Source organism: Lonchura striata, chromosome 14 (assembly GCF_050655825.1).
Source record: "Lonchura striata isolate lonStrDom1 chromosome 14, ASM5065582v1, whole genome shotgun sequence".
Lineage (NCBI taxonomy): Eukaryota > Metazoa > Chordata > Aves > Passeriformes > Estrildidae > Lonchura > Lonchura striata.
The window spans coordinates 4399666-4424913 of NC_140716.1; the positions used below are offsets into that span (position 1 = coordinate 4399666).

Sequence of the window (25248 nt, forward strand, 5' to 3'; positions counted from 1 at the left end):
ATTTCTGCGGTGAAGAAACTGAACAGTTGACACAGAATAGTGTTTTACTTGTGCCTGTGAATATTTTGGCCAATCCCATCCCAGTAGCTAATGATTTCTGGAGTTCCAAATCAATTTAAATTTCACTTTCCTGTTCTACCAAGCTTCCTTCAGTTGACTTGACAGGTTTTTTTATTCCAATGGGATGTTGCTGTCATGTGAAGTGCTAATCGTAGGTAAATTAACTGTTGTTAATTTAAGACACCTGGGGTTTCACAAACAAGGATTTTTTATTCTCTAAGCACTGCAGCACCAGTAGGAAAGTAGAGCACTGGGATGACTTTGCTTGAGCTGGACTTTGTTTCCAGTTCTCATTAATAACAGAATGAGCTGCGGAAATGACATCTGAAGGATCCATTGTGTGCTGGCTGTTGGCCTGGGGATGACTCCTAATGAAATCAAAGGAAGTGTATGTATTCCTGGAATGTCTACTGGAGCCAGTGTCGCTGGAATGAGAAAGAAGCCCAAGAGCTTTAAGTTTGTTTAAAAAGCATGGGGAAGAAGCCTTCCATAATGAGTGAAGTCAGCATGGGCACACATAATTTTATTTTTTTTTAATTTTGGGTTTATGTCCAATTCACTTTAGCTTTCCTCTAGCTTAATGTTAAGCCAGATGGCCATGCAGCATCTAGAACAGTGGGGTTGCACTCAGATGTGCCTGGAAATGTACTGCATTTTTAAAAAGTAAAATAAATAAATAATATTAGTCTTAGCATATGAGCATGACCAGGACTCTGAGTTTCTATTTTGCCTGGAGAGAGAAGCTGGAAGTTACTGTGACTCCTCCATTTGGCCAGAGCTCTTTGTTTAAGCTTACTCCGCATTATATCACCTGAAATTCCACTTGGATATGATTGCACATATATTCTCACCTATCTGCATTCTGATGTGAGAATTAGGTGCTCTGCTTATGTGGATTTTGGGATATTTATTTACATTTAAAATTTCATGTGTTTGGGTGGATATTTGTGCATGACCAGAAATGCACAAGTTGCTTAATGAAGGCATAATACAAGATTAGTTAGTATAAAAGTTCTATTGTCTTTTCAGATTCTTTTGGCAATAAAAATCAGTTTCCAGAGAATATCTTGATGCTGAGTGCAAACAAGCAAAAAGTATACAAATAACTCGGCATTGCTTTGCATTGGGAAGGGAAGATGTTTAATTTATGATCAGGTTACAGCTATTAATTTAAAGCTCTTAAAACATTTAGAATTAATCCTTTGAAATATTAAAATACTTGAAGAAATAAGTCTAGAAAGTGACTGTTTTACTAATCCACCATTCTGTGTCTCTCCAAGGCTGCTGCCCTCTTTAGAAATAAGGTGTTATTGGAGCTGGGGGTACTGGCTCAACTAAGGCAAGGATCAATAAGGACAAGAACAATGTCCAAATGATAAAAGTTTCCATCTAGCTGCTCCTCTCTCCAATTTCCTTACTGCAAGTAGCCTCTTTAAGAGAGGTAACGGTCCAGCAGTGAGCTCCACTATAAACCTGAAAAAGATGAATGATTCTTGTAATTTCTACCATAAATCTGCTCTGCCCAGAAACAGGGTGGAATTCAAGCTCTGTTTTAATGATGACCAAAGAGGGAATCTGCAGGAGTGCCACATGTTTGGAGTTTGCTGTGTTGACAGAGGGCCTATGGCCTGAATAAGAGAAAAGCAGCAAACATCACTCTCAGAATATACTGAAAACTATAGGAGTTATAAAGAAGCACTGAGGGAGGGAAATAAGAGTGACTGCTCCAGAGCCAGCAAAAAACCCTTTGCTAAGCACATGGGTTTACTGGAAAGGTGAATGGTACAGGATACATTAGCTGAGTTGATGAAGCTGGGACATAGATGAGTTTAAAATCAGGATTAAGGAGTTTTAGCAGAACTCCTGAGGCCTAAACAAGTTTTCTAAAAATACAACACAAATTATTGCATGACAGACATTTGAAGCTTTCTATTCTAAAAGTGAGGAATGTTACCCTTTCCTCTATTTGTGTGAGAAAAGAAAGAACATTAACTAATTGCTATGCAAATAGGGATTGATCCTGACCCAGTTCTTTGCTGTCACTTGTCATCCTCTCAGACAGTCGAGCCATTATTCCAGTTCACAGAGCTAATATTTACACAACCTGGGATGACAGCAGGAGGAAAGTTCACGAAGGAGATCCTGCCCTCCCCCACCCCTTGCATTTGAATTAAATGCCTCTTTACATGTCCACATCTCTTCTTTTGAAACTTTTCCTGTGGGACTTTCTCCCTGCATGTGGTCTGATTTCATAGAATTACAGACTCACTGAATGGTTTGGGTTGGAAGGGACCTTAAATCTCAACTTCTTCTACCCCTGCCATGGGCAGGAACACCTTCTGCTGTCCCAGGTTTTTCCAAGCCTTGTCCAAGCTGGCCTTTGATATGTACTCAGCATATGCTAAAAGCATGCTGAGTTTACCAGCTACAGCAGTCCAGCTTTCTAGGGAATAGTAATTGTCACAAAGTGCTGGTATCTGGTGTGTTATAGGGCAGCACAGCTGAGGACACTGGATTTGGTTTCGTCCTCTGAGAAGATAATATTTCAGAGACCCAGATATTAGAGAGAAGATGATTTATGCTGTATGCGTTTCATTACTTAATAATGTCCTAATTGTTTTGATCACCCCCTGAGAGAGTCCCTAACAGTATGAAAGTACCTCAGTGCCAAAAGAAAGGTGACAGAAGGTGACAGATCTTTTTGAGTCCTGACAAAGGATATTTTAGTGAGCATTGAGATGAAGGATGTTACAACACAGACAGAAGCAACTCTGTTTTGGATGTGAGCATTCTGCAATCTGGGAGCTGGGAGCAGGGATGCATTTTGCCTGTCCTTCCTGAGAGGTGGCTCCCCTCGGTGCTGCCTGGGTGTGCTGAGGCTCTGGGCACAGGGCTGAGCTGCAGCAGGAGCACTGCAGCAGCTCTGCAAAGCACAGAGAGCCTGAGCCCAGCTCTCCTGCAGAACTGCCTGCCCTGAACATATGCAATTCTAAATATGAAATATTTGTGTCTCGCTTTTTTTTTTTCCCCAGCATGTTATGAAGGAGGCTTTGTTGATTGATTTCAGTGCTATATTCCTGTGGCATATGCCATGACATTGTTCCACAGATGCTATCACCAGCCGCACGGTACAAAAATACTCATTTTCAAAGCTCTGTGACTGCTCACAAGAAGCCCGAACCCCTCATAACTATTCAGAGATCTGTAGAGGAAAACCATACTCTTATGCTATATTTGGAAGAAGTCAGCATGTGTAACTTCACGTTCATTTCAACTGTAGTAATTTGATGCAGCAGTTCCTCCTGGTGTGATTGTCTCTGGACATGGTGTTGGTGAATTGTTGTGCAGCATTGTGTAGTGATGGCACAGCATCACCTTGCCTTGTGTAGCAGCACAGTCTTCCAACAGACCAAGTTCTAGAAGTGCTTCCTGCCTTCTCTTTGTTCCATGTGTGCACACACTTGAACACAAACCCTGTGTTTGTGCAGTCTCTCTGTGGTTTGTACTTCACATGCTGTAGCTGTTCGTGTTGGGCATCTTAAGGCATTTTTAACAGCAGCTTATTAAAGAATGAAACATGAAGACAACAACCATATTTGTAACAACAAGTCTGTGCAGTACTTAATATTCAAATAATGAGCAAAAATGCCTGTAGTGGTATCCAATAGTAGAGAAGGTGTTGCTTTTTCTGTGCTGTGTTGAAGTGGCAGAGGGGAAATGGTGATGAAGATAAGGATAGAGGCTGGTGGCTGTGTGGCATTCCTGATGCACTGCTCGAGGGCTGATAACAGGCTTGGGCTCAGAATTAGTACAGAGAGTTTATAAATCAGGCAAGTACTTGGAAATTCTGATCTTATATGTTTGGTCTCTGGGATTTATTTTTGTTTGGTTGGTTTTTATTGATTTACACACAGCTAATGGCTTGCTGGGATTTACTCTTAGTCTGATGTGGGATGTAGGGATATTGTGTAAGGGAGATACCTCCTCCTTTCAAATCCCAGAGTTGCTGGAGGTTAAAACCTTGTAAAAAATGTGCAACAAAGAAGCCTTAGGAACAAATTGCCCCCTATTTTCTGATCCCAGTCACCTGACATAGATCCAGGTTGTAAAAATTGAATGTCTCCTGTCACATGGGTAGATTATTATCCATGGACAGGAATGATTGCTGTTGCTGACTGACCTGTGATTTCCTTTTCCAAATTGCCATCACTTTGCCTTAGCAAGGGAAAAGTAAGTGTATATACTGAACAAAGGCATTTCTATTGTGTAGTCTACATACTAATACTGTGAATAAACGAGAGACAACATCCACATTTGGAAATCTTATCTCCATTTTTTTTTTGCCTTTGTTTGTTATGTGCATTCTTAAGAAATACACATTTTTTTGTCTTCCTCTTTTCACTTCTGAATCCTCTTGCAGTTGCAAAAAGGAAAGTGCTTAGATATAAGACGGTCTTCTCTCCTGCTTTCAGTTATTATTTTAAAGTAAACATCACACTTCATCAGAAGAAGGATTCATTACATTCCTGCTAAAGGAAATGGGATTTAAGGATATACTAAAATTTAAGAACTTGATTACATTTGCTCAGACATGACTTCAGTAAGCACCATCTATCCTTGAGTAAGACAGAAAGGTTGTATAATTAAATACAGTAAATTATCATTTTCAACAGTTTTTAAAACTGCATACAGGGCTACATTCCTTGGAACTTTAGGGGAACAGGAGCATCTGATTCCCTTAGATGCCTTCGAAACTGTGCTAGTGTGGATGAGGGGCAACACACACCTTCAGATGAATCGAGTATGCAAAGGCAACTTCAGCTGTGTCATTCTTGGGCTAGGAGGTGATTAGTTTTACAGCCATTTCTTATGCCAGCCTGGGGAGTGCAGCATTATTCATTGCAGTGTTGTGCACATTGCAGTCCCAGAAAAAGCCCTCATAATTCCTGGGTATGCCTGTGTGCACCTAAATCAGCATTCCTGCTGAAGTTGTGCTCATTGATTGCAAAATGTCGTGTGCAAGAATATCAGAACTCTTCAGAAACACTTGAAGAGGAGCGAGGCTCCGTGGAAATCAACAGATGTGGGAATGTGGAGGGCACATTACTGAGGAAGCAGCATAAGCAGGAGAACTAAAAGGCTAAGAACTGCACAGCATTTGTACCAATGTTTTGTCTGAAATACAAAGCAGGTCTGGTTTGCAGAAATGTAATTTTGTGGTTTGGGTTTTGGTTGCACAATCCACTGGGTTTCCTCTCCCATAGTTTATAGTGACATGAGAAGCCACAATGGAATTAAGATCCTGTAATTCTCAACACCTTTGAATATGTTTATAAATACACAGTTTTTGTTTATACTCTGTATAAAATCATAAGTGAAATTAAGATCCAACCTGAAATCTAATTAAATTCCTATATGGATATTGGGTCTTACAAAGGCTGCTTTTATTACAGTTGGATTGTTTGGTGCTGGTTCAACATAACACATACCTTGAGAACTGCAGCAGCTATAAGTAATTGAAAAGGTCCTTGCTTTTAGTATAAAATTCAAAAAATGGAAACAAAATCCCACTCCTTGATCCAAGCATGGGGAAGTGACATTTAGGGAAGGATGAGATGGATCACTGCAGGTTTGAGAGCATCACCTTGAAGGGAACAGCTGATCCAGCTGAGTGACTGCTGCTGTGGGAAGGTGTCAGGGGGATGTTTGTCACTCCTGGGGTCAGGGTGCATGGCTGCAGAAAGCAGCAGCAGTACCAGCCCCGTGCAGCCCCAGCAGGACAGGAACCCTGCTGTTGGTAGTGCTCACTGGTTGTGGGCTGAGGTGTAAGATGTTTACTTGGTGACGTGGTGGCAGAAATCTGGAAATGTGTGCATTAATCATTGTGTGTGCTGTCACCCAACCTGCCAGTGATCAGCACTACCTTTGATTTTCACAGATTTTGTCAATCTGAAGTCACATTGTATGTTGTATTATGTTTTTAACATAGTTTTCCAGAAGTAATAGAATCATAGAGAAGAAATGATAGCATATGTCACATAAACCTGAATATAAGAGGCACAGTACTGTGGTAATGGGACACCCAGCCTGCTGGAATATCTTTGTAAATGGAAATTTATTTTCTCCAGGACTCTTTGCTGGGCAAAATAAATTAAATATGCATTTAGTTTTATGAGTTTAAAGAATGTCTGTTAAAATAAAAACAGTGATACAGAAATATATTCCAATAAATTAAAGTAAGATAAATTATATTTAGCAGCTTGGTGAATACTTCAACTTGTGAGGTTTTCTAAAATCTGAATAATACAATAAGGACCTCCCAGGAAGAAAAAGCTGATGGAGATCTCTGGAACACTTTACTAGTTACAGATAATTTTAGCTTTGATGATGTAACCATGTGTCTAGACTCTATTTTCCTTTTTCACTTCAAGCTTTTAATTTGATACTATTCTTCTTGTGAATATTTGAGGCGGAGTCAGTTTGGTTTAGGTCAATAGGCCAAATATGACCTTAGAAATAAGACAGTCAACCTCCAAAAGCTCCACAATTTCTACACAGACACTTAATAGGTTTTTAGGACACAAATGAAACCACTGTAGTCATTTTGCTGGTATAATTTACTACATTAATGATCAAAAAAAGTGAAGAAAAAAGAGCAAAAATGTTAATTTCAAGCACCATTACAGAAATACAATATAATAGAATTTAAAAAAATCAGATAAATGTTCATTTGCTGTAAACTGACGGTTGTTAAGAGCCCATTGCCCTAAAGCAAGCTCTGTTTGGAGCAGCAGCAGACCGAGGTCACTGTCATTTGTGAAATGCAGATTACTTATTGGGGATTTTTGTTAATGTTTTAATAGAAAAAGGGGGCGATTAAAATGGTGTTTCTTCAATAATGAAGAGTCATCATTGCTCTGCTGATGGTGTTAATACTCTGCTGCCTGTTGCTGTCGTGGCTCCGGCACCCTTGAGCAGACAGCCCAGACCGGGGGCTCGGTGTCTCCTGCAGCCCAGCCCTGCTGTGCCCCAGCTGCTCCTGCTGATGGCCCTGCTGCTGGAGCTGCCCCTCGGCGCCCTGCCAGGGTGGGTGATGTTTCTCCTCTCTCAGCCCCTAAATTATCAGGCTAGCCCAGAGATACGAGGCCTTGAGGGGAGGAACACCAGGAGATGGGCAAAGATTTCCAAAAGAGGCTCTCACCCCAATATATTGTCCGGCTCTTTATTCCATGGTCTGAGAGAAGAGCGGGGAAAAGAGAGCGAACAGGAAGGGGCATGGCCTTATCCAGCCTCTGGACAGGGAGGGCTTCTCTTATCCAGGCTCTGGACAGGGAGAGCTTCTCTTATCCAGGCTCTGGACAGGGAGAGCTTCTCTTATCCAGCCTCTGGACAGGGAGGGCTTCTCTTATCCAGGCTCTGGACAGGGAGAGCTTCTCTCATCCGGGCTCTGGATAGGGACAGCTTCTCTCATTCAGGCTCTGGACAGGGAGGGCTTCTCTTATCCAGGCTCTGGACAGGGAGGGCTTCTCTCATCCGGGCTCTGGATAGGGACAGCTTCTCTCATTCAGGCTCTGGACAGGGAAGGCTTCTCTCATCTGGGCTCTGGACAGGGAGGGCTTCTCTTATCCAGGCTCTGGACAGGGAGGGCTTCTCTTATCCAGGCTCTGGACAGGGAGGGCTTCTCTCATTCAGGCTCTGGACAGGGAGGGCTTCTCTGCCTCTCCACCAGCCCTGTCAGGGCAGAAGGAGGGGTCCAGGCTTATCTTGATCCGAGTCACAGGGTCCTGGGGAATGGGGGAAACATGGTCTGAGTGCAGTGTAACAGGTGGGCAGGCAGGATCTGAGCTGGGCTGAAGGGCACCAGTGAGCCCTGAATGCCCATGACTGGCTCACTGCCTGTCTGCCCTCCAGCTGAAGAGGAAGAATCACTTATTCTGCTTTACTTGTTGATGGTGCTGTTAGCATTCAGGAACACACAGAATCATGGGATATGATTCTGTGCAGGTGCTTTTATTGAGAGCTCTGGGAATCAGGGGTACAGACCCAAATCTTACTCCAATACGGCTTTCGAGCTGAACATATTTTATATTCTATCGTTATATAACTTACATATTAATTATTAAACTTATATTGTTGTACTGCATACATTGACTTTATTCAAGCACGAGTTTCTTGTGATCTTTCTTAGGTCCCTGACCACAGTTTCTCATGATTATTCTTACTTCTTAATTAAACAGTAATTATATTTAATTACTAAACAATCATCACATCTAACAGTTATATAATTTATCATGTACTAGCTACACATGCACAGTTTTTGCAAGGTACAAGGTCTTCATGTACCTTGGGTATTTATTTTTTTCAGGGCCTACTAAGCTTAATTTTCCTTTTAACCCTAAATCCCCATGATTTTAAAACTCAGTGCAAATGTCCTGGCATCATTTAATTATCACTGTAACATAACTGTTTTCCCAGAACTGCAATCCCTGGCAAAGTTCACAGAGGTGACAGTAGATCCTTCAGTAGCTGCTTCCCTCTGATGAAAACTATGCGTAAGGTAGAAAGTAGGAGATATAAGGGGCATTCAGGTGTAAAACTGAGCAGCATTAGTTGAAACGTGTCTCCTTTGAGAAGATTTCTGTCTCTGCAGCATTAGTTAATGCAAAATAGGTTTCAGAGCCATTCCCTTGGTGGGAACTGGGAAGCACCTTACCTGTTCACATTTGTCCAAATGCTCAGGGCTGACAAGGCTGCTCAGGTTGAGGCTGTTGTCCATGGTGACATTGCAGTCTGGATCTGAGTCTCGCTAATCATTTGATTTGCATTACTTATAAATATCTAAGGAACAATCAGATTTTTTTTTTAAATAGTTGTTGAGTACTAGAAGTGTAGTACGAAAACTTTAATTTGGAACAAATATATATTTTTAAATAAAAAAAACTTCTCCAGTGCTCTTTTGCATGCGAAACAGACCTAATGACATTTCTGATATCCTTCATGCATTCTGACATTTTTACATTTTCAGCTAGAGAAGCATGCAGTACACAAGAGAAGTGATTGTATTAGCTTCTTACTTTCTGCACTGCCTCTTGTATTAAATAATGGCTTAGAAAAATAAAATAAATCCAGTTCATGCATAAAGATGAATGGAGTAGAATAATCATTATGTGCATGAGTTCAGCCCCTGTGTGGTACATTTTGGGAGAGGCCAGGCTCATGCCCAGTGAGTCCTGTTCCCATCCTACTGAACATGAGGGGGATTTGTTGATTTGTTAGTGGTGTCTGTCCCAGCCCTGTCTGTGGAGGTGTGGACACAGGAATCTCTTGCTGAGAGATTCAGGTGAGCTCAGCTGCTCTTCCTTCAAGACTCTCACAAGAGAGGTTGTGCAGAAGCTCCTCTCTGGTGATAAATTAGAGCCAAGGATCTGCTTCCTCCCCTCTCCTTGGACCTCAGCTCATCAAACACTCCTGGTGTAACCCGCCCTGGCACAGCAGGAGACCCCCTCCCTGGGGAGCACAGGCTCCTGTCAGTGAGAAATACACTTCTCTCAAAGTCTTTTTAATGCCAGACTGAGCACACCTTGGACTACAGAGTGCAGGTCTCTGTGTGCCCATATCCACACTGGGACGTGGTGATTTACCCAGGCTTCAGGAGCTGCTTGTGCTGGGAATCACGGGCCAGATAGCAAAAAAGGAAGGGTATGACACCTAATTCTGCATCCTGTTCATTTTTGTAGGTGTTTTTGCTGTGAATAGGCAGCAAGATTAAATGCTCTGTGGTGCACTTGGTGTGCAGGCAGGGATATTCTACAGTTTCATGAATAAGAAAACTCTCAGAGAAGAGCAGTGACTTGGGGCTACAAACCTCTCCACTTCCAGTGTTGTGAAAAGCATAGGAATGGACCAGAACATTGTATAATAGTATAGAAAAGATCAGAATAGAATCAAAGCCTTTGATTTCTTACCTGTTCAAATCCATTTTAACTTCTGAGAATGTATTTCCTCCATAAATGGCAAGAAAAAGTAGCCCACAGAAGCAAATGGAAACCTTAGGAAAGATTTAAGCTATTCCATCTGTGAAACTGTTTATGATTAAAATATTGATACAAAATCAATAAACCTATGAAATTTTACCAAAGATAATTCTGCAGTGGTTGCAAAATTTTGTGGGATAATTAATATTGGAATAGTATGAACTAATTTAAGCATTATTAACAATACATTATTAGAATTTGAAATATATTTTGGGAGACTCATAAGAAAAGACACTTAATAGAGATGAGTATTCTGCTTTCTCTTGGTTCTCACATAAATTTGTACTCTCCAACTTCTTTGGTCATTCTTCCAGCAAAGAAAGCCCAAACAGCTCTTTCTGTAACAGGGGTTGCTACTCTCAGGGACTGAGCCATAAAGACAACCCCAGATTTGTGATGAAATTAATGGAATTGAAAGAGTGCAATATTGCTCCAGATTTTTATTTTGCTGCAGGTGCATGTATATTTGTTCTAAGATAGCTTGAAGTAGTGTTTAAGCCCATTATAATTTTATTGGGGAATTGTTTCAGTGTTTAATATAGGAATTTGATTCTATATTTAAATATATTTCCACACAGGATCTCTTCAAAAATAAGATGAAGAAAAAAAGTAGGTTTTTTTTTATATTATGGGTTCATATTGCAGTAGATCTGAGATTATATGCTTATTTATCCTCTCCTGTGTGAGATCAAAGCTTTCTTTGTGAAATATATCCATGATACAGAAAATAAGAATAGCACAGCAATAAGGGTGTCTGATCTTCACTACCATAATCTGGACCCCCAAAGAAATCCTCATCTTGTGAAACTGCAGCCTTAAATAGAAGCAATGTAATTTATGATGCTCACAAACAAGCCTACTGGAAGTCAGGGAGCAGCCAAGATAGTATCAGTCTCTCACAGGGTGGATATTAGCCAGAGCTGTATTTAAAATTATTTCTAATTGGAGTGTGATTCTGCATATTTTGTACCCCAATGCAAATGCAGTGTGCAGATAAGGTTCTTAAAAAGAGATGTTCAGAGCAGCAGACACTTGGAAAACACAGAGTGTGAAATCCAGGAGCAGTTGGTTGATAATTTTCTGTATATTGTATGGTTTTTATTGACCCAAAATGATTTGCTCCTTTATGAGAAAAGACACAACCTCACTAGCATTCCCTACTGTGTGTGAGACCCACTGTGTGCGGACTGCTGGGTTTTGAGAATTAACAAATGAGCTAAATGAATGCAATAAAAATAAATCAGGGATGGTGCATTGCAAAATGGGCTTTGTTCATTTATTTCTGACATGAATGGTTTAGTTTTAATTATTTATAATCCTTCACAGTGCATTGTTAAATGTGCTGCAACATATTTTGTAGAAGTAATGAAGTTTTTGAAGTAGCAGAGCACAGTGCAGCTCTCACACCAGCTGGGTCTGGTGGGGACTGAGCACTGCAGGGGGAGAGGCACAGTGTCGCTATAGGACACGAGAAAGCACAACACGAGCCACTGCGATGGCAAGGTGAAAAAGAAAAAGGTTTATTTTCTGACTCCAACCTGTATACTTTTCCAAAGGCGACAGTGGATTGGAGAGTGAATGGGCCACCTCTCCAAAGACATTGGACAAACCACCAGTACATCAACTTCCTCCACCCCCACGAAGGAATGCAAAACAATATGTTGTTTATAGAAAATGTGTGGGAAAGTTATCTAACAGAATGTAAACTCATAAGGCTTTAGAAAATCTTAAGAATCAGGGCGACAGCACAGGCAGGTTCTGTTTGCTCCTGTTTCCTTGTGGTGTGGAAACAGCTGTGCTCAGACTCCAGGATCTGCACATTTGGGGTGTCTTGGCAGTGCCAGGTGGAAGTGGCACATCGGGCACACATCAGGCCCGAGCACCCTGAGCTGGCACTGCACGGGGGTTTTGCCCAGGAGAGCAAAGCTGCTGCTCGTCCTCCTGGCCAAAGCTGGGAGCTCTGTGCGTGGCTGGATAAATCAGTGTCACACGTGCAGGTGGCACAGGAGCAGCAACACCAAGGCAGCCCAGGGAGCTGCACTGCTGCTCCTGGGGAAGGCAAACGGGCACAGCAAAGGCTGCGAGTGACTGAGCACATACGGGAATGAGGAGTTTGAAACTGCAACGTGGGCACATTCTCCGGTTCCACATTTTCAGATCATTGCCTGCTCTCTCAAGTTGGCACTGGCAGACAAATGAGGGCCTGGGTTGGGAGGCAAATATTTCTTAACTAACCACAGACCACTTTTATATGGCTTTGCATGGGAACTAAGGAAAGGAATTGTGTCTTTTCATGCAGGAACGAGAAAAAGAGTTGGGCACTTGGGGGAGGAGGAAAAAAAACTTTTAAAAGAACCAAGTGTGATAATTTAATCTACTGTAGATATAAAAGAAATGAGCTGAAGTATATTTTAATCCATCTTTCAACTTGTACAGCGCCTTAAAGTTCACTTTTGTTTCTGACTCTGTTACCTCCTGTGAGCTTGTAAACTCTGAAACCATTCCAGTGGAATTTTCTGCATTTTATTTTTAGTACTTTCAGTCCAGTTGAAGACATTAGCTACCTGAATAAAAAGCTGATGTATGAGATAACCCTCTCTGCATCCATGTGGAGGTAATGGAAGATATCTGTTATGGGGGAGGATTGATGCAACTTGCTTGAGGCAGTGAAAATAGTCACAGAAACTCACCGTGGGAAGAATCTTTTTACCTTTCATGTGAAAACTCTACCTGAAACCCTCTCCTTTGCTCTGTGTGTGTCATTGTGTTGATAATAACCTGGCTAATGTCTTACCTTTGATGGGATGAAAGGCTGGATTTCACAGCTGTTTATGACATATGTTTCCCACTATTGATGGATTCAGCACTGAAAATAATGCAGAGAAATTAGTGTCTTCTTTTTCCCACTTTATGATAGCAAATGCATCAATACAAATGTGGAGATGCTATGCAAAAGCAATCAAATTTAGTCTGGCTTTATATGTATGTAAATGTTTTATTTTCTATAGTATTTGTAGCCCTTTGCTGCAGCAATCATATTAATCTCTGATTACTATGGGGAAGACCAGAAATGTTAATGAATAGCACAGCTTGTCGTGCTTCTAGGATTTGGAATTTATGGAATATGCTTTGCAGTCTACTTTATGCTAATGTCTTTCTCATGAAGCCCCTTTTCAGGATTAACACAGGATTGAAAGTACAATCCTTGACTATGATCCTGCAGAGACTTATTAATGGCCTTAATTTTAAGAACCGATACTTCAGTAGGACTGTTCACAGTATGAAGAACCTACGTGAGACTTTGCAGAAATGAGATCCAAAATACTAACTTTGCCTTAGTCTTAATGATAGCAGTGCACTATTTCCAGGGACAGCTGCCTCAGTTGCAGGGATCTGCAGAGCAGCAGGCTGTGGTTGTGCATTGATCCCACAGCCTCTGACTTCATAACCCTGGTACCATCCAGTCACTGAACCTACAGACAATGAATGTTCTGATTTTCTCTTACTCTCTTTTGCTCCACGACAGAATAAGTTATCCTTTGCTTCTGACCATTCCAGCAGCACAGCTGGGTGCTGCCTCCTCTTCCTCATCTTTCCATCCACAGGAGTGTTGAGTATTCATTAGAAAAAAGAGAGGCACTATCATATCCATAGCTGTCTCCTCTTCCAGAAGCCTCACAGTGGGTTAATCTAAATTTTGTAACCAAAAAGAAGCAATTGGGCTTTGTAGTGTCCCTTTCTTTGCTCTCAGGGTCGTGCCAGAAAGAATACGTCCTTACTGCATCACCTTCACCCCCTCACAGCATGTGGAGACATTCTGAATTCAGCTGAAAAGGATGCATATGTCTTATTCCAGAAATAAGATGTGCCCAGTGTCTCCATTTCACTACATCTCCTGATAGTTCTCCCTATCACCCCTCCTCTCTTCAAGGACACCGAGCTCCTACAAGGTCTCCTGTCTTGATCTTGCTTTCCTCTGGGCTCGCCAGAGCAGACATTGTGTTCTCCTCCCCTGTTGTAAAGCTGCTGAGAGTTATACAAACAAAAGTAGCCGTGCCTGGTACACTGCTCCACCCAAGCGATGTGAAGCTGAAGCGTTGCAGATGAGCCTGCAGTGCTTTTGCAGGGTCCCATGAAATGAGCCGATAAACCACACAGTTACTGCCTCCTCACATGGCATTTACTTCCTCCAGGGCAGGGAAAGCCAATCCAGGCTCAGCTGGAATGGTCTCCAGCAACTATAAAAGCAAAATGAAAAGTGACACTTTTCAACTCAGCAAAATAAAAAAGTGAGCTCTCCTTCTCCACTCCTCTGAACACTTGAGTTTTGCTCCCAGCCAGACCTGTCAGTTTAGACTAGACTCAGCAAAGTGAAAGCCTCTGCTGAAAGCATTGTATCATCATCCTTATCTTTCTCCTCCCTTCTTCTTGTTTGTTAATTCATCTTCATTAGGGCTTTCAGTACTCACTATTATACTTGTTTTGTTTCTTATACCTCAGGCATCCACAATGGTTTTCCATATGGAAGAAACATCAGACCTCAATTTTAACATAATAAGGATCAAGTTGTGCTAAGTCTTTTAAGGCCACTTCTTGTTTGCCTCTGGTGAGAATGTCTCTGGCTCTGCTGGAAAAATTCAAGTTCTGTTTTTTCTGCATGCATAGGTCAATATTACTGAGCTGCTTTTCTTGGGAGATGTAGTGGCTGCTGAGAACCCAAGAGGAAGGTATTGTAGCAGTGTACAGTACTATTGATATATGGTTTGTAGCTGTTGTTGAAAGCAAACACCACCACAGTCTTTAGAAATGTAAACTAATTCCTGGTCTGTTTCAAGAAATCAGGACAAAAACTCCCCTTTGTCTACATCTGCGCTTTCAGCATTACTGATCCTTCCACACCTGCTCAGCAGCCTCTTCCACCAACTCTTCATGTAAAAGGTTCATTTTTTCTCTTATGTCCTTTCACTTTCATCATCTCAGTTTTAGAGAATTTAGTTTGTTTCATGGTGGAAGGATAAGAATTGGATATAGTAGTTGCAAGGGGAATATATCATTCCCTAAATCCTGATATAAAATGGTAGTTCCCTCTTTCTGTCAATACTCTTAACATTATTGCTTCTTTGTCTCACTGAAAGTCCAATTCAGGAGTCACTGGAGTTTCTTAAAATTTACAAGTTTCACTCACTGGAATTTTAAGCCCACAAGTTTATAAGCAGTTTTTCATATTTTGGTGAGCCAAAAGAGGATAAATGCATAATTCCATATCTTTCCAGAAATAAACAATATGGTTTCTTTATTCTCTCAAAAACATTTTAGACTCTTAAATAAGCCTAAAGCACTATGCAGTGCTATACATTTTAGACATTTTTTCAGTTTTCAATGAAAGGACTGTGCTCATCTCTCTGTCCTTTCTCTCCTTTATACAAAATATAATGTAGGCATATTTCTATGAATGAATGGGGGTCAGTAAACTCATCAGGGGTCTGGTATGTTTTATACAAGAATTAGTGATTAACACATCAAACCAGGTAATTAGTGCAATGTCTCATAAAATCAGGCTTCAGTTTTATTAGATATCATTATCTATTAATGTAATAAATTTAAGAGGTTATTAAAATCGTGGCAATTTAGATCTACAGATAAAAACCTAGACCAATGTGTGCTTGAATTAATTTCATTTCCATTACTTATTTTGAGATGGGTTATCTGCATTCTATTACACCAGGTGTATCAGAAGTAACTCCATGAATGATAAGTGAATTAAAGTTTGTTACAAATTTCATGGCATGTAATGAATGTGAGTATGTGGGCATTGGAATGAAGTGAAAGTCCTATAGATGTAAAGGTATTAAATATTCTAATATAGAGTTGTCATGCAGTGAGAAAGCACAGCTTGCAGAAAGTTACACTATTGTTTCAAAGAGAAATATTAAAAATTCCAACCCAGGTATTCATTTATGGATTAATAAATAGCAGTCATATAGTTTTATGGCTATGTTTAATCTCACATATGTAAAATGTACTGTGATATATGACCACTATTTATATGCATCCTAAGAACTCTTCTACAGGAATGGTCAGAGTCCTTCCCTTGGGAACTACACAGTTAAGTAGAAAATGAGCATGAGATCTTGGGAGAACAGATATATCCAAAAATGAAAAAATAATTTCTAAATAGCAAGTCATAGAGAAATCCCACATACTGACCAAGTGGGACATCAAGATTTCTGTCAGCTCAGTCACAGGGGCCAATTCAGTCTCACAGGCTGTTCAAAACCCCTCAAGAACTCTCCACTACCTGCTGTTTCTGTCCTCTTTCTTTCCCTTGCTCGGAAAACATTATATGTTCCTAGCCTGCCTCAGAATCCTCTGCTTTCAGAAATGATCATTGCTGTTTTGGCAGAATAACTCTGAATGTGATGTTGGCTGCAACTTGTTCTATTTGAATGACACAATAAGGAGAAATAAGGCATAACATGGTAATATCTCAGTCTGACCTCTGGGATCTGATAACTTTTCCATCAAATTACTACCTTAGCCCAAGTTGCTTTTGGCAAATTCCTGTTTCATAAACTTATCTCTGTTGTCCTCTGTAACGCCCCAGCTCCTGTTCCTGCAGTGGAGCTGCATTTATTGAGGATGGCTTCAGCTTCCAGCTTTGCAGCATCCAGTGCTGTTGTCTGGCAGAGCTGGATCTTGGGTGTGACTCAATACAGGAATTCTTGCTTTTCTAAGGTGTACTGGTGATATGCTCATGTGGAGTTTCATGCTCTGGTCTTGACACATTTATGTAGCAGTTTCAGGTTCAAAGGTGTTGTGGTTCTCTCTACAGAGGAGGAGAGAGAAGCGCCGATAGATTCTGTGAACCATGGTGGATGCAGAGGACCTGTGATGAAAGGTAAAAATCCTTAACTTCCAACTCTGTGTTGCATTCCCTGGATATTTAAACTGTGGAAAATGTTCCCTTGCCATTCAAACTATGTGGATTAATATATAACTCTTGGTTTAGAAATTGCATAGTTCGTATTATTAATTAACCCTAACATTGCTATTTCTGTGTTACTGTGTACTTACTGCTCTCAGCACAAAGTTTCCTCCTCCTGACCTTTTGAAGAATCTGTATGGATTCAAAAAGACAAAATGTTGAAGAATGTGAGCCATTTAAGCTCTGCAGTTATTTTCAATTGATCTCTATTAAAACATCCATACTTTTAATTGGAATAAATGCTGACCTATAAAAAATACAAGAAACATTTCAAATTTAAAACAAACAAACAAAAATAAGTAACTCACCTCTCTTGGCATCTACTAAATTTCAAGTTTGATAGATTATCCTTTGGATTTCAGATATGTTAAATCCTTCGGTCTAATATTCAGAAGAGATATTGACAGTGCTACTATCACATAAATTGGGAAAGATGATTTTATGTTTTAAGCAAAAGGTGAGATATGAAACTGATTGATTTATTTAGAAAAAATAAAAAACAGAAACTGTTGAACTAAAATAATTTTTCCAGTATTTATTCTGGTGAAAATTATCTGAATTCTATGAATGGTTGTTTTTTTAAATAATAGTGATTAGATTTCTTCCTGTCCATCTTTATTTTAAGAAAAAAATATTGTTTTAGAAGTGTCTGCCCTGATTTCTGAACTTTTTCCAGGTGTTGTGGCATTGTTGTCTTTTTTTTTTTTTTAATTAAACCAAAATATTGAACTATGTGAAAGAACTATTTTTACCACTTGTAAGGCAGAGGAAATATTCCCTTTTTACGTCTCCAATACTTAGTCTCATCATCCACTGAGGATGGATATGAATACATAACTCATTGGTTGCTGTTAAACTAAATCATTTGTCTGGAAGGTTTAAAGATCCTTGGATTTAAAGCCCTGTGGACATGTAATTAAGAACATATGGAAAAGCACAAGCACCTGAGCTGTGCCTCACGCACAATTTTGATTAATCATGTAAGTGTAAGGGAAAGAGAACAGGTGGAAAAACAACTAAATTGACTCTGTCTCTTCTGGAGACAGCACCAGAGAGTCTGGAGCTCCCCTCCCTTTGGCCTCAAGAAGGGGCAGAATGGGTCACAGAATCCCAGAGCTGCAGAATCCCAGACTGCTTTGGGCTGGAGGGAACCTTAAAGCATCTTGTTCCACCCCCTGCCATGGGCAGGGACACCTCCCACTGTCCCAGTCTGCTCCAAGCCCTGCCCAACATGATCTGCAACAATTCCAGGCATGAGGCAGCCACAGCTTTTCTGGACAACCTGAGCCAGGGTCTCAGCACCCTCACAGAGAGGAATTTCTTCCCAATATCCCATCTAAATCCACCCTCTGTCAGCTTAAAGCTATTCCCCTTTTTCCTATCAAAACCCCAGGTCTGGGTTCTTTGCTTCAGTGAAGGGCTGGGTTTTTTTGTGCCATAGATTGTGAACCCAGATCCCAGAATGGATTTGAATCCAAATTTTCCACACTGGGTGAATATGCTAACAGGTGACTGGGATATATCCCATAATACTGTCAAACTTGACAGAGACTGTACATTTTGTGCAAAACCACGTAAACCCCACACTGTCAAATGAAAGAGGGAATTTTATGCTCTCTGTTCCCCTCTGATATATGTTTGGCTGTCATCTTATTTCATAGTTGAGGCAATCGAAACAGTGTTTAAATGTGTATCATAAACCTATAGATGAGAACATTTCCCTGCTGGATTTAAACCATTACCCCCAAAGGTGTTAAAGAAACCACGCTGTGTGTCACTTTTTAAGATCAAGGGGCATTTTTGATGTTAATGCCTAGAAAAGGCAGATGAACACTAACAGCTGCTTATGCACAGGCTGGTGAATTGAATAGGGAAATACTTCTGTTCTGGAAGTCAGATCTCCAGAGAAAAATGATAAATTGTGAGCATCCTTAAGTAAGAGTGATAGTCTCTAAGGATAGTTGAGCAAGGCTGATAACATAAAATATGTAAAACGGGGAAAATATTTAATACTTCTGTTTCTCTGCTCTAAGGAGTTGGAAGGGTTGTGTTAACAATATATACGGTGCTGCTGTGCTCAGGCATGCAGGAGAAATGCAATATATTAGTTCTCAAATCAGTAGTTTGTAAAATGCGTTTCTGGTATCCAGGGATTTTCAGGACTGTTACCCTGATAAGGAGTCAAGGGCAGCCTCCTCATGGGCTGGGATGGCTCTCTTGGGAGAAGAAGGGAGCAGAAGAAAAGGAGCAGCAGATTAAGAGCTTTTAAGAGCATTTTAGTGTTCCTTTACTTCTAAATGTTGATTTTTTTTTTTTAACTCTTCAGTTTGCAGATATTTAAAGCTCTGCAGCAGCTTCAACTCTGACTTAGAGCTGATGAATCACCTCTTTAAAAAGGCCTCCTGTAGGAAGTTGTGGTGTACAAGGAGAACCTTACACCAAGGGAAGTTTATTTCCATAGGAAGCATGTGTGATTCCTGTGGGACAGACAGAAGGAGAAGGGAGAGAAACTTTCCCTGTAGACCCCAATAACGATGTTCTGGTATGGGCAAAATGTGTAGGAGACCAGCAAAAATAGGGAGGAATAGCTAAGATTCCAAATAATTTCCACTGCTTGATCACCTAATAGAAAACCTTGAAATTTTGCTGGCATTTTTATGCAAGGAACTCAAAGTAAAACCCTGCAGGAAGGGAAGGTACAGAACGACCAAAGGATTTAAAATGCAACCTCATTCAGGTTGCACCACCAGGGCTCAGACCTGCAGAATTAGTACAACTGGAAGGAACTAAATATACCCTTTTTTTTCTGAAGTCTCTGGCAAAGAGGGAGACAGAAACATACCAGGTGTGTCCTTCCAGGTTGAAAGCAGAGGTGCAATTTATTTTTTCCTGCACCAGGTTTAATGAAAGAAATCTGAGAAGCCGTAACCAACACCAATAACAAAAAAAGTATTGTTTATTGTTACCTTTAACTGGATAGCTTCTTAAACTGAAAGTTCCAGTGGAATAAAAATAATCAGAATACAGAGACAGGTATCTTTTTGAGGCAAGTAAGTTTTCTCACCCCAAGAAATAAAAATATAAAAGGAATATTTATTGCTTAGAACTCTACCATTCAGGTTCCTAGACCCTTCATTTGAGTCAGGAAAGCCCCTGGTTCAAACTCTGCAGCTTTTTGCTGTATTTTATGTGATGCATCTGAAGTTTTTCATTTTTTCTGCCTGCCTGGTTAATAGAACATAATTATTTTCTACACTTACATTGTGTGAAACACATAACTTCAGTCTGCCAGCCTCAAGGAACTGCAGCCTCACTATAACACTTTTTTATAGCTTGAGGGAATTTTTTTACACCTGAAAACTGGGATTAAGATTGTAAATTCTTTTAAAATAGAGTTGATATTCAGTTACATGTGGCTTTGTGATTGATGACTGTATCCTGCTCAGCTAATCTCAGTTTGCCAGTAAACCCGTTATGACTATGAGAATTTTAGGTTCTTTGATTTCTGTGATAGATTCCTTAAAGCTGCTCAGGCTTTGCTGGATAATTGCTTCATCTCTATGGTGTCACTTTAAACACGGGGAAATGTGGCATCTTCTTTAAAACAGTTACTGTAGTTTTTGATCTGTTTGTAATCTACAGCATTAAACAAAGCAAAAGCAGGAACAGGAACAAATGATACCTAACCCCTTGCTTGGCTCTGTAGGGCAGTTTCAGAGTGTGCTGCCTGATACCCTGTTTGCTGAAGAAATCAAGGACAGAAGGAGAAAGCTGTAATGAGACTTTGTGAGTTTTGATTTGAATTTTTAACATGTTTTTCCTTTCAGGTTAGGAACTATATGTGGAAGATCTGTGATTTTAAAATTGAAGTGAAGCCACAAAGCCTCCTGCCAGCAGAGTTAGTTTCTCTGGTTGTGCTTAAAATGGTTCCTCTGTTGCATGCACAAATCAGCTTCCTCTGTGAAAGCAGCAGAAAGCTCAACTCAAAAGTGTTTTGTATTGGTTTTGATGGAAGAATTGTAGGCCATGATTCTTATAGCTCTATTTCACAGTTTTCACCCAAAGTTTCACAGACTTTCCCCTGGTCAGAAACTGTAGAACCTCACCTGTGCAGTTATTGCATGGGGAGATTTTTGGCTGCTCAAGGCAGGAGGTTTTCCTGCACCTTGTCACATGCAGCTCCAAGTGTGTTCCAAGCAGTGAATTTTGGTAAAGCTGCAGAAGAATACAAGTAACACATCAAGATATAGTCCTCACTGGAAAAAAAAATGGTAAGGGGATAGCAGGTTCTGCTATTGCTCAGCAGGAGACAGAAATTCCTGCCTTCCTTTATCTTTGAGCTCTTGATATAGAGAACTGGAATTGCTTCCAGAATCCCTTTCTGAATAATCCTCATGGATAAACTTAGACCCTCACCAGTCCAGCTACAGTTACAAACATGTGAAATAAGATAAAAAATAATGGAGGATTGGAGCAGAGCACCCTTGCAATTTTTTGCAGGCTTCAGATTTTCAGTTTGGTAAGAGCAGTTCATGTGTTATTGTAGCAAGACTTTGAGCCATGTGTTTTCTCTATTTTCTTTACATTTCTTCTTTTCACTGTATCGCCTCACTTCCTCTATTCTGCTCTTTGCCACTGCTCTATCCTTTGACAGTTTTTCCACTGTTCTTTTGTACTTACTTTCCATTTGTTATGGTTTTCTTTATTCTCTACCAAATACTTTTTCCTTTCTTATTTTCTCCCTCCACTAATGTCATCATGCTTTCCCCCCCCCACATTATTATATATTATATGTTGCTTATGCTTATTTTTCTAGTGTTTCTGATTTTATTTCTGTTATTTTCTCTAAGGAAATAAACACATGCCCATGCCCATATATACATAGTTGTTTTTCTCTAGTCACCCTCAAAGAAAAACTGAACCTTGCAAAAATCATGAGGGAACAGAAGGTGCTCCAGACAGAAAAACCTGTGGGTGACTCTGCTCAAACCCCCGTTATTGTTTTCCCAATTTGTAATTTGATGTGTTTGCATTTACAGCTGGACTGGTGACATTTGCAGTCACCCTTGCACACTGGCTTCCCTGTTACACTCATCCTTTCTTTAAAAGTTCTTCTGTCTGTCCCTCACACACCCAGGACCTGACTCCAGGGAGGTTTCACCTGTGCACATGTGCCCAGTGTAAAGGTAAAACCTCGGCTGTGAGCAGTAGAGCTGTACCTGTGCCTTGTACAAGAACCAGCACACCACGCAAGGGGTTCAGGCTCAGGATCCCTCAGCAGGGTGGCAGAGCACTGCAAGATGTTTCTAGAAGTGATGGTGACTGCTCTGGTGGGTTTGGCTGCAGGGAGGCTCCTGGTTGCAGCAAGAGCTAAATGTCCTCTATGAGACCCACCAGGGGCTGGGTTTGCATGTTGGCCTTAAGGCTGGAATCCAGCATTGAAGCAATACAAGCTACTGCAGCTTCTCTGTGTCGGCAAAGACTGCCTTTGGAAAAACGTTATTCAAAACATCCTTCAACTGTAAAATAATTTGATGCATAAAGCAAACCTTGTTGACTACCTTTTTAGCAAAATAAGCTATTAATAATCTAGATGCCTTAATGAAAAACCTTTGATACCTTGGGAAAACCCAGAGCTCCTTCTGCCTGGAACTGTTGTTCTTGAAACTCTGTTTTCTTCAGTTCCTTCATTCTTTTTTCTCTCCCACCTGCTTTCTACCAGCAAGTGCCCTGAGACACCAGGGCTGCTGCTCTGTGCTGGGAAAGGCACAGCACCAGCCAGGCTGGCATTAAGCACATCCCCTTGAGCCTGAGGAAATCATGCCCTGGAAGTGTGTGGAGCTGAAGTGAGGCAGTGGAGACAGGCTGCTTCTTGTGCCCGAGCCGGGCATTTGTGCTGCCACCTCTGCCCACTGCTCTTCCTGGGAAAGGGGCAGCAGTGCCTCCTGATTTGCTTGCCTGCTGCCACAGGGCTCTGCTGTCACCTGCCTGCAGAGTCATTTGCAAACAGGCCCTATTGCTGGGGAGCAGAAATGTGTTTTTTTCAACCTGCAGCAGATTTATAGTCTGGTTTCCTGTCAGATCTTTGCATTTTCCTTCTCTGCCCCTCCCAGCCTCTGACACACTTTTTCTTACTTTCTGTGTGGCTCTTTGCTCATTCTGACACCAGTGCCCCCAGCCTCCTTCATTCCTGATTCTCCCGAGACTTTTGTACTTTGGGGGCCAGGGAGTGTTTTGCTTCTTGTGTTTCCTTAACTTTTCAACAGCTGCAGAGCACGAATAACCTTTCCAGGACTCCTGGAGAGACACAGACTGTTGCATGGAGGCGACGTAGAGAGTGCAGCCTGCAGCAGCTGCAGCCCCACAGCCGGTCACTCATGGGCACCCAAGGTAAGGAGAGCAGCTGGCAGAGCAGCTCCCCTCCCTGCTGCCTACACAGCTCTGATCACTGAAAGTTCCACTTTCACCTTTTTCGTGTTGATATTCAAAAGGTTCTTTGAAAATGGTTCCATTTGTGCTTCCCTTGCCATCATCGGGTCTGGTACTCAGCGTGTGTCGATCTTTGGAGCCCAGGCTTGAGGGAGGCAAAGAGGCTGTAGCTGGAGGTGCAAATGTGCACTGGGAAACTGAGTTGATATGGAGGTCTGGAGAGGGGAGATGAAGGACTGATCATCAGTGCTGGTCTCCAGGGTATTTCTGGTTCTACCCATAGTGTGTTGAACTCTAGCCCTTTCTTTAAATCTCTTCACTGAGATTTATGCTTTCTGCTAACAAGTAAAATCTTTATTATTTGGTTTTCTTCCTCTTTTTATTTGTTCTTCTCACTTCCCTTTTTCTTTTCTCAACCCTTTCTATTTCTTATCTTTTTCACCATCTTTTTATGCCTTTTTATGCCTTTTTATGCCATCAAGAGTATTTTCTGTGTGACAAATTATTTCCCTTTTTCATTCCTTTTCTTTCCCTCTGCCTTCTTTCATGTCTGTGCATCCTCCCTCAAGTTCTTAATCTCTCCCTCCCCTCTGTCAGTTCCTTCTTGTTCTTGTGTTCCCCTTTCCCGTTGTTCCTCCAGCTTCACACATGCACTCCTACTTCCTGCTCCATCCCCTCTCTCCTGTGTTTGCTGCACTGGAAAGAGCCTTTCATGAGAGCTCTTGCCTCTCCACTGGCCTGTCCTTGCACACATGTGTCTCTTAGTCCTATCATTCCCTTCCATGGAAGTGTTCAGGATTTGCATATTTACAGTTTTGGGGATGCATCCCAAAATAGGAGACTTTTACACTTGCATAGCTTCCTTCCAATGCTCAGACTCATATTTAGTCATTCACAGCAAATAACCACTGTCATCCTGTCTCTCTGTTTCTGTCTTACAAACAGCATTTTCTAGCACCTGTAACCCCTTAGTCTTCCTCTCCACTCTCAAATAGAGCCTGCCCTGACTTTGTGTATTCTTTCCCTTCTCTTTTTACCATCCCACTCCTTCCTACCTTCTTACCACAACTCTTCACCAGGTTTCTCTATCTGTTTTTATCTTTATATTGCATTCAAACTAGGAGGAAACGCTGAAGCTGCTGGGCTTGCACTGCTGCCTTAGGATCCCTCTGCCAGCCTGCAGGGGAACCAGAGGAAGTATTGCAGTCTCTCAGCTCCTCTTTCCTCTGCAGAATAACCAACCTGAGCAGAGAAAGAGCTTAGTGACTGAACTGAAGGTAGATGAAAAAATGGGAAAGTACATTGCAAAATGCCTTTTGAAAACTGTAAAAAATAGTTCTAGTTGTTAGTTAATCTTTTTACTAAACTGAATAAACTTCGGCAATTCCTGCCCCACAGCAGAATTTCTTATCTGACACTGGCATAGTTTTTGTCCTTTTGATTCCTATGGGATTCCAAGTCCCAAAGGTAGACGTTCTCATCTCCGATGCTGTAGTGGCAGTAACTTTGCTCCTAGGATCTGGAAACAGCTCATGTCTTTTATACCAGACATACTGGTGAGTCACCAAGATCAGACATGGCTAAAAACTGCATCCAAGGACAATATCTGGTGTTATTCCTTGCTTAAATTTGTATGCTTTGAATCAAATATGACAAATAAGTGTACTTCTTTGATGAAGCTTTTTAGCCTCACCTTCTTGAGCAGGACTATTGAGACTGAAGATTTATTCCTAAGGATGT

At 41.1% G+C, this 25248-nt stretch overlaps 1 protein-coding gene across 4 annotated transcripts in view; it reads left to right on the forward strand.

Annotated features, from left to right (window-relative positions):
• The window catches only part of CARD11 (caspase recruitment domain family member 11), a 106401-nt gene that overhangs the window by 37216 nt on the left and 43937 nt on the right, over nt 1-25248 (forward strand). For 2 of the 4 annotated variants that reach the window (XM_085592169.1, XM_085592170.1), the window contains exons 2-3: nt 16927-16992; nt 23346-23469. In XM_085592169.1, the coding sequence (XP_085448295.1) occupies nt 23457-23469 (13 nt within the window). In that variant the 5' untranslated portion in view covers nt 16927-16992; nt 23346-23456. Of the gene's footprint in view, nt 1-16926; nt 16993-23315; nt 23470-25248 lie in introns of those variants that run through there. The other 2 variants (XM_085592171.1, XM_021550410.3) reach the window with 2 other exon arrangements.